Source organism: Condylura cristata, unplaced genomic scaffold (genome assembly GCF_000260355.1).
Source record: "Condylura cristata isolate star-nosed mole 26May11 unplaced genomic scaffold, ConCri1.0 scaffold00036, whole genome shotgun sequence".
NCBI lineage: Eukaryota > Metazoa > Chordata > Mammalia > Eulipotyphla > Talpidae > Condylura > Condylura cristata.
Window position 1 is genome coordinate 3,079,432 of NW_004567137.1, and position 9,388 is coordinate 3,088,819.

The 9,388-nt window shown below is 36.4% G+C and overlaps 1 protein-coding gene across 2 annotated transcripts in view; it reads left to right on the forward strand.

Moving 5' to 3' along the window:
• The window catches only part of ASUN (asunder spermatogenesis regulator), a 41,958-nt gene extending 36,114 nt beyond the window's left edge, over positions 1 to 5,844 (forward strand). The window contains exons 16-17 of one of the 2 annotated variants that reach the window (XM_004693197.1): positions 4,520 to 4,655; positions 5,487 to 5,844. In XM_004693197.1, the coding sequence (XP_004693254.1) occupies positions 4,520 to 4,655; positions 5,487 to 5,526 (176 nt within the window). In that variant the 3' untranslated portion in view covers positions 5,527 to 5,844. The remainder of the gene's footprint in view (positions 1 to 4,519; positions 4,656 to 5,486) is intronic. The other variant, XM_012732917.1, reaches the window with a different exon arrangement.
• Positions 5,845 to 9,388: the final 3,544 nt, after the last annotated feature.

The following is a 9,388-nucleotide window of genomic DNA, read 5'->3' on the forward strand; positions in this document are numbered from 1 at the left end:
CAAAGGTCAGCAACAGGTCTGCGGCTATCCTCAGGTCTCTGGTTCTGAGCTGCAGCCTTTTCCCACCATTTGGTTTCCCCTCCCTAGCTGAATTGTCTCAGTTTATCTCCAGGGTTGTAGCAGGGTTGGGACTAAAGGCTGCCTAGCAGTAGCGGCTGCAGCCTCAGGCCGTTTTCCCTCTACAGCTGGCTTCCCGCCGCCTGGATTTTTAAAGGAGCCGAGCGAGTTGGAAGCCACCGGCATTCCCGGATCAGTTCCTGCCTCTGCGGCTTCCCTTATGGGGACTCCCCAATCGCCAGTTCTCCCTCAGTTATTTTCCTTCTAGTGAGTCCAGGGCGTTCTCATTTGGGTTGAAACTCGTAGCATGAAAGTCTATAGTCCGTTTTTGTATAATACCGTGTGAGTTTGGATGAAGTCGCCTTGGGCTCCACTCACTGAGCTGAGCCGTCCAGCTTTACCTCCCGGGTTTAGCGTGGGGCAAAGCGGCTCCTGCAGCCCGCAGAACTTCCAGGGGCCCGGGTTTTCCCTGGAGTTCCCTTCTGGGAACTCCCCAATCCCCGATTCCCTCCCAGTTATCTACCTTATGAGTGAGTCCAGGGTGTTTTTGTTTGGATTAAAACTTGTAGTAAGTGAGTCTATAGTCCGTTTTCAGTCCTCAATTCCTATGCAGGCTTGGACGCGGTGATCTCGGTGTCTTTACTGCCATCTTCCGGAAGTCTACATCACCTTTCTTTTATACATGTGCATGTCTTGATTAAAGAAACAACTTCACATTTTCCAAGAGAGCTAGAGAACATAAACCAAGTGTCTCTCCTCTTTTTCTGTGTTGGTCATTTTGGCAGTTTACTGGAACATGCTAGTTCCAGCCAGTTCTCTGCCTACTCATGTCTTTGAAATGAGAGAAAAGGGTGATTTTGTCATGTTTGCCCTTCAGGCATTTCCCAGGATGCCCTCAAAATGATAGGAGTTAAATAAATGTCTACTGATAAATTATTTGCTAATTTATGCTGCTTTGATTAGGATGAGAACTTTAGGTTTAATCCAAACAATGCTTGCTTGAAAGTTGCTTAGAAACCAGAACTCTAAAAATGATTGACTTTAGTGGCAAAAAATTACAAGTAACCAAAATTCATCTAAGTAAGCGAACAGCTGAATGATTATGCCCATAGGGTGAAATTTGTATAGCCCAGGAATAATTATTGTTGTAAGTGCCAGTGTTCCCTCTTGCTAGTGTATATTGTTCTGATTTCAGCTTAAGCAACTCTCTTTTTCAGGAAACACTTCTCTGACATCCTTCCATAGTTAAGTTAGGCGTTTCTTTGTGCTTCCATTGCCTCTCATAATGACTACTACTGTGGTATCACTCAGAGTACTGCAGTGACAGTGCTTTTTAACTCTTTGCCTTTTAATAGTCTAATAGTCTGGAACATTCTTTTTTTTTTTTTTTTTTTTTTTTAAGATTTATCCATTTATGCATACAGAACTAGGCCAGAGTGGGGAACAAAACAGGCAGATCGATGAAGTACATTGATGAGGAGAGCAGTGAGCAAGTCAGGAGAGGTCTGCCCGCCATGTGAGTCACCTCCCTGGCTAGGGATCAAACTCATGCTGCAGTAGCTGCATATAGCTTCACAGTGTTGTGCTTTAACCCATTGCACCACCAGGGAGGGCCCCGTCTAGAACATTCTAAAGGCAGTGGCTTCTTTTTACATCTTTGTTACCTCACTATCATTCAGTAATACAGTTGCTGCTCCACAGTATTAATTCAGTTATTATTTGTTGAATGAATGAATAATTTAATTAATACATTTTCTTAAGGCAGGTTATAAAGCCGTATATGCCATGATCTCTATTTGTTAAAACATTTTAATACCTGTAGGTACTCGCTTGTCTCTTACATGAAATTTCAGCTATAATTGAATTAAATCTTGATGCTCTTCATCCTGGAAACTTTCTGTAGAATGGCCCATATGAAAAGCAATTTAATTACACACCAGTGTCTACCCTTGCAACTTTCCATTGGAAGCTTGATATTTGAAACTTGTTTCTTAATCTATTTTACAAGCTAAGTTGGAAGTCTCCCCTATCAGCAATTTACATGCATCTTTTATTAAAATCTATTTCATCTGCTTTGGAAAATCATTTCCCAAAGCTTTCTAAAGTGGAATTTGTACCTGCTTTCTTCCTTCTGTGCATGTAAGGTTGGGCTCTTTCAAGCATGCATGGCCTTTAGATTTGGCCATGCTGCCTCTGTGTGATGTAGTATCAGAAAAACCAAACTTCAAAAAATGTTTATAATTTAAGGACATAATATTATGTATGATTTTATTTCCTCCTTTATATGTTTTCTAAATTTTAATGAACAAATTTTAGAATAAGAAAAAGAAAAACTTAGGGTTTTTTTTAAAGATTTATTTATTTATGCATACAAAACTGGGGTACAGACCAAAGGTGCCGGGATGGGGGAGTGAGAGGATTCATTAGGGACAGAGTGGGGAATAGAACATTCTGACGGACTGAAATACACTGCTGAGGGGAGCAGCAGATCAGTCAGGGGAGATCTGCCATGCTTCATGTGGGTCACCTCCTTGGGGGGGAATACAACTGGTGCCGCAGTGGCTGCAATAGCTTTGTATTGCTATGATTTAACCCATCGTGCCACCAGAAAGGGGCCAGATAAACTTATTTTTAAAAAATTTATATGCAGTCATATTAACTCTCTGATGTGCCATTCTGAGTTTATACCAGACATACAGTTACATAACAACCACATCTTGAAACCAAAGTATACAACAGCTCCACCACCCAGGAAGAGCCTTGGACCCCTTTGTAGTCATCCTTCACAACCACTAGTGTGTCTCTTTTTCCTATAATTATGCAACTTTCAGAGTGTCCTGTAAATACAATCATAAAGTATGCTAACTTTTGAATTTGGTTCATTTCCCACAGCATGTCACATTTGTAATTCATCTGTGTTTTGTCTTTCAGTAGCTTTCTTTGTACTCTGTGTGTGTGGACTTCTTTATTAGAAACTGCTAGTTCATTTCTACACAGTGGTAGCTGTAAGTTGTGCATTCTCCTCAGTAATGAGAGTTCTGGTCCTGTATCTGACAGAATTTGTAATTGTCAGGATTGTTTTTTTCTCTTCTTAGAGCTATGTAGTAGTTTTTCATTGTGAGTTTGATTTTATTTCTCTCATAAATATATTGTAAATCTCTTCATTTGTTTATTTACCATCTGTGAAAGTCTTTTATAAAGTATCTAGGCAAATAGTTGCTTATTTTAAAATAGTGTTGTTTTTTTTTTAATTGTTGAAATTTGAGAATTCTTTATCCTGGATCTAAATTTGCAATTTGTGTATATTTTCTCCTAGTTTGTGGCTTTTCCTAACAGTTACTTTTGCACACAGAAATTTCTAATTTTATTGAAGTCCAGGTTAGAGATGATTTTTCAAAAATTGTATATTTGATATTGAATGTTAAAAATGTTGGCATCACTTGAAGTAACAAAGATGTTTTCCTGTTTCCGTTTAGGAGTTGTACACTTTTAGGTTGTATTTTTAGGCCATGGCGCAAGTTCGAAAAATCTTTTTTTACAAGGTGCCACATATGGATCAGTGTTTGTATTTTTTGTGTATAATGTCCTAAATGGAATAATAAGTGGAAAAGACTGTCTTTTCTTCATCGAATTGCCTTTGTACCTTTGCCAGAAATCAAGTGATTTCGTATGTGGGAGTATGTCTCTTAAGTTCACTTGTATGTTCCTTTGGTCTGTGTTTGTTACTTTTGCCATTAGAAAATGCCATGACCACTGGCAAGTACAGTCTTCAAGTAGCAACAGCCTCTAACTTATTCTGCTTCTAGAATTATTTTGGTGATTTTTGGATTTTTGCCTTTTAATGTTGTAGAAATGAGGCAACAGCAGGCCTGATGCTATTCTCACTAAAAAAGTCTGTTTGCAAACTTGACTCTTGGCAGGCCTCTGGAAACTTGGCTTTTGAGACAGTCCCTAAATGACCACATTCTTTGAATTATATCTGAACTTTCTTTATGGAATCTAGAATTAGACAGAGAATGCCTAACAGAAGAAACCCTTGAGTCCTAAGTTTCAAGTGGGCTTTTATGGCAGTACTCTTGGCTATGTTTTTTGCTACTGGAGGGAGTAAACATTCTGTGAACCCACCGGAAGGAAAACACACAAAGCCTGCAGATGAACTCCGTGGTCTTTGTCTCCTTTACCCTGACTGATCTGACATTGTGTCCTTACTGAGGTGTGATTAAGAATCCCTAGTGATTCTTAGCTGTGACTGTAAGTTTACCTGTAGTCCTTTGAGTCCTTGCTAGCCCATCACTGAACTAGCAGGTGATCTCAAGGACCTCTAAACACACTTACATTTTATAATAAGGAATGATGTTATTGCTTAAATTGTACAAGATGAAGAATAAAATTAAGGTAAATCTGTAAATTTTGAAATAATGAGCTAGACCACCTTTTTTTCTTCTTTCAAACTTAACACCAGGGCCAGTGTCCTTATTATCTCTGTGGAGTAACAGAATCAATACTGCCAACTCCAGAAAACATCAGGAGTTTGCTGGACGTTTGAACTCAGTTAATAACAGAGCTGAGTTATATCAACATCTTAAAGAAGAAAATGGGTTTGTATTATTTATTGAAGAAATTAGTTTTTTAAATTACCTTTTTAGAAGTTTAAAAAAATAAACATTGCTTGTTTGTTGTGTTCACCTTTCTATTGCTATTATAAACTGATTCATATTACCTGTAAACAAGAGAAAAGTAAATTTCTTTGATTCTTGTTTGCTTATAAAAAAATGATCACATTGATTGGAAACCTGAATGTTTTTCTTCTTTGAAACATTTTTCTTCAATATTCAATAACTAGCATACAGGGTAACATCACAGTGAAAACTTAGTATCCTACATGAAATAAAAACATTAATGAGGAAACTATTTCCCTATTCAGTAATTGATTTTATTTATTTGTTATATGTATTATGTTTGCTAAGATAATGTGGTTAAAACACTATATATGTTTTAGGGTTATGGGTTCATAACACCCCTTAGAACATAGAACTATTGACTATAATTACATAAATCTCAGGTGTGATTATTTTAATGTATTTTTTTTAGAACAAATTCTCTTAAAAATGTTTTGATAATGAATTTTTGTTGTTGTTAGTGGAAAAGGAAATCAGTGCTTTATGGAAGATACTTTCACCTTAGTTTGAAGAGGGGTAGTGGGGAAAAAACACCCACAAGTGATGTTTGCCATGACACCTAGGAAAGTCATCCTTTCTGGCCCTCAGTTTTCCCCTATCAGCAAAGTGAGGAAGTTCAGCTTGCCAGAAGAACCCTAACTTTGTATGATTGTGGATTTTAATTTCATATGAAAGTTTTAAGAGGAAAAAATGTGAATACTTAATGAATGCTTTATTTTACCTATTCATTTTTGCCCTCCTATTTTTCAGAATGGAATCAGCAGAAAATGGAAAAGCTAGCCGGCAGTGAAGAGTGGACTTGAAGCACTAAATTTAGTATATTGCACAAATATTTTGGGCAGAATTTGATATAAGTACTTTTACAGCAAGATTGTATAGTTATGTTGTCTGGACTGGTTTTTACATTTTTTAAATATTTCAACTTTATCTTTTTTGTATGAATTGTAAAATTGGCACATATATCAAAGATATAAATTTGAGATTTGTTCTCCCAAATCAACACAAATTTATTTTATGGTAAAGGGTATTCCCTCTGGAAATGTTTTTTAAAATATTCTTAGGCGTCTCTTTGCCAAATAAAATAATTAAAAATAACTAAAATACAAAAATTGGAGTATTCCTTTAGGAAAAAGACATGCAATCTCTGATGATTTACAGACATTTTTAAGAATTGTATCAGATTTAGGTGAGATTAGGTGAAATTTAAAATAATGCCTACTACAGCACATTTATGTACATATATACATTCTTGAAAATAGTATATTGGCTTTGGGGGGCTTGTATTTTAAATTATTCTATGTGTGTGTTCTCCATTTAAAAGCAGACTTTTCAGATAGCTGGTATAAGTTTCTGTTTTCCCTTCTTGAATAATTTACTTTTTTCCTGCTTAAAATTTACTGACCATTGACTTTTTATATTGAGAGAGAAGCCTAAAGATTACCTAAATCACAGATTTAGAGTTACTAGATTATTTGTTCTTATCTCTCAAATAGAATCTTGGTCTTCTCATCTTTCAGAAATGTCATGATTATATAGATACATGCTTGGTGAGTCTTTTTGTGTTTCTTTACCAGTTTAAGTGTTAATTCTAGGCTTGTCATTTTTCATCAGGTGTTTACTAGAGGAAAAAATCTCTAATTGATGTTTTCAGTTAGAAGAAACAACTGGTGTTGAACCATGGATTCCTTTGCAACTTCCTTGTCTCTCCAGTGAAATGTACTTTCATTTATCAGCTCCTGTTTCTTTCTCTGCCTTCACATCTGCCTGCTCCCCTACGATACTGCCATTTTTATTCCTATCAGTGATTAAATATACACCTACAGAAGTCAGGCACAGTATGAACAGCCTAATTACCACTTTGGACAGTAACATTTAAAGAGCAATAATCCAATACTAAGTTACTGGATTGTATTTACTTATGAAGGGGTTCTCTCTGACTTTTTGTGTCTTATTCTTGATATTTTTTAACTTGTGCATAATTGAAATCCTGAGCTTATTTCTTGATCCAAAAATCTTCCTTCCCAGCCCATCTTTAGATGGGTATATTTTAGATGACTACATTTTTATTCTCAATTTTATACTTTCTTTTCCCTTGTGCTTATGTCATGCTGCCAGGATACAGGTTTATCAGTATTGTAATTTAGGTACTTTAAAAAAAAAAAAAAAAAAAACTATAGCACCATTCACTTTCTATATTATTCTATGTTGTTGGGTATTGATTCTCCAGCTGAACCATTAGATGTATTTTAAGCGTCTAAAACCATGCCCTCCTCCTGCAGAGGGTCATATTATGGTTGACCTTAGTATGAAATGCTTATTACTGTCATTTAGTGATTATCGGTAGGCAGAAATGGCAGTATGACAGTTAGTTGTTGGTTATTTTTTAAAAACAGGATCCATATTAAGGGTTTACTGGTTAAGACAAGTAGACAAAATTTAAATTAAACTTTTTATCACCCATCCAATACTGGAATCAGCTCACATCCCAACTTAATGGCTATAGGAATCAAAGATATCCTGGAGATAATAGGTACACTTTCAATTATATTAAAGTTTCCAGAAATTACGATAGCTAAAGATGCTCCCTGTTTTTGTTACCCACTTCCCAACAACAAAAATCTTAACATCTATCTTTTGACAAAAAATGCCTTTGAGAGAGCTGTGGGATCCAGCATTATATGCCGTGGACCTGAGAAGACTCTTCTCCGTCTCTGCAATGTGCAATAGACAATCACAGCCCCAGATGTGGACTCTGCAATGATCTGTGAGTCAATTCCAGCCCCTCTTGGCCATACTCCCAGAGCCCTTGGAAACAGTATTTTACATAATCACGCATAGCCAGAGAATTTTGTGGAAATGCAGAATTATTCCAGAAGTTTTAGATTACCTTTGGAGGAAAAAATACAAGTCTGGGTGCATTGAAGTGGGTAAGAGAAACAGCTTGACTATCCACAAACTACTACCCCAAGGTGTTACATGGACCAAGAGAGATGTTGGCCCATCATTTCGCTCACAAAGGAGAGAGTGAGTATACACATGGCTTCTCCAGATGTGTGGGATACTGCCAAGAGTCATTTCTTACTTGCCCCTTCCAGAGTACTCAATCATAAACTGCATGACTCAGAATAAAGCTAGAGAGCTGCAGATAGGACTCAAAACCGAAGACATGGATTTAGATTTCAAAATAGCTGTTTTGAGGAAACTCAAAAACCAACATAGAGAGGTGGTTCAATACAATCAGGAAAAAGAAAAAACATGAACAAAATGAGAAGTTTAACAGATAAAGTCATTTTTAGAACTCTGGAAATGATTACAATGAATGAAATGGGAAATGACAGAATAGACCAGAAGAAAATCTTTGAAGAAAGGGCCTTTAAAATTAAGAACAGGCCCTCCCTGGTGGCGCAGCAGGTTAAAGCACAGCACTGAGAATCTAAAGCCACTTCTGCATGAGTTCAATTCCCACCTGCCCTGGAGGTGACCACATGGCGTGGCAGACCTCTCCTGACCCGCCCGCTGCTCCCCTCAGCAGTGTACTTTGTTGATCTGCCTGTTCTGCTCCCCACTCTGTCCCTGGTGAATTCTCTCACCCTCCATATCTCTAGTCTGTACCCCAGTTCTGTATGAATAAATAGATAAATCTTTAAAAAAAAATTTAAAAAAAAATTAGAGAACAAATCAAAAGGGAAAAGTCAAGAAGGTAGGTATTCTATAGGTACCATCAAAAGAACCAGTCCACAGGAGTTTTGAGTATACAAGTTCATTCACTTCATATGTAACTAAACAAAGAGGTCTTCTGTGATACACAAAAGAAAATTTTCTAAAGTGACAAAGGAAAACAAAAGGCTTATAGCTTTCCAGTGAGCCTCTCTGAGGCTTGGCAGAAACCATATATGCTGAGAATGTGTTGATATATTTCAAGTGTTTGAGAGCAAATATTATCAGATGAATGAATGGGGTGGCTATCCTTTACAAAACAGACTTTGAGTCACAAATAATAATGAGGCAAAAGTCATTAATGATAAAAGGATTAACCAGCCAAAACAGAATAACTAAATATATGCACCCAAAATTGTATCAGCTAAATATATTAAGCAAATACTGATAGGAGAAATAAGCAACAATATATCATTTTCAACAATGTATAAAGTCAATAAAATGTTGGGTGAGAAGCATACTTAACACCAAATGGACTTAAAACAATACCTCAACAGTAGCAGGATACATGAAACAAGTCTTGGCAAATTTCAGAAGATTGGAAACATAACATGTTATCTTTTCTGGCCACAACAATTTGAAACTGAAAACCAGTAACAAAAACTGGAATCACCACAAATATGTGCAAATTAACACTTTACTGAACAACTAATGTGTCAATAAAAAACTTTTCAAAAACCTTGGAACAAATGGAAAGAGAAACACAGTATACAAAAAACTTACAGTATGCTGCAAGAGGGAAGCTTGTGTCTATAAAAACCTATGATAAAAGATCTCCACACTTCAGAGGGGAAGAAAAATAAATTTGTTAAAAATTCATGTTAGCCCAAAGTTAGCAAAAGGAAGGAAACAACAAAGATCCAAGCTGAAATGAGTGTCAGAAATCATTAAAAGGTTTATAAAATTAACCTAAAACTTTATCAAAAGATAAAATA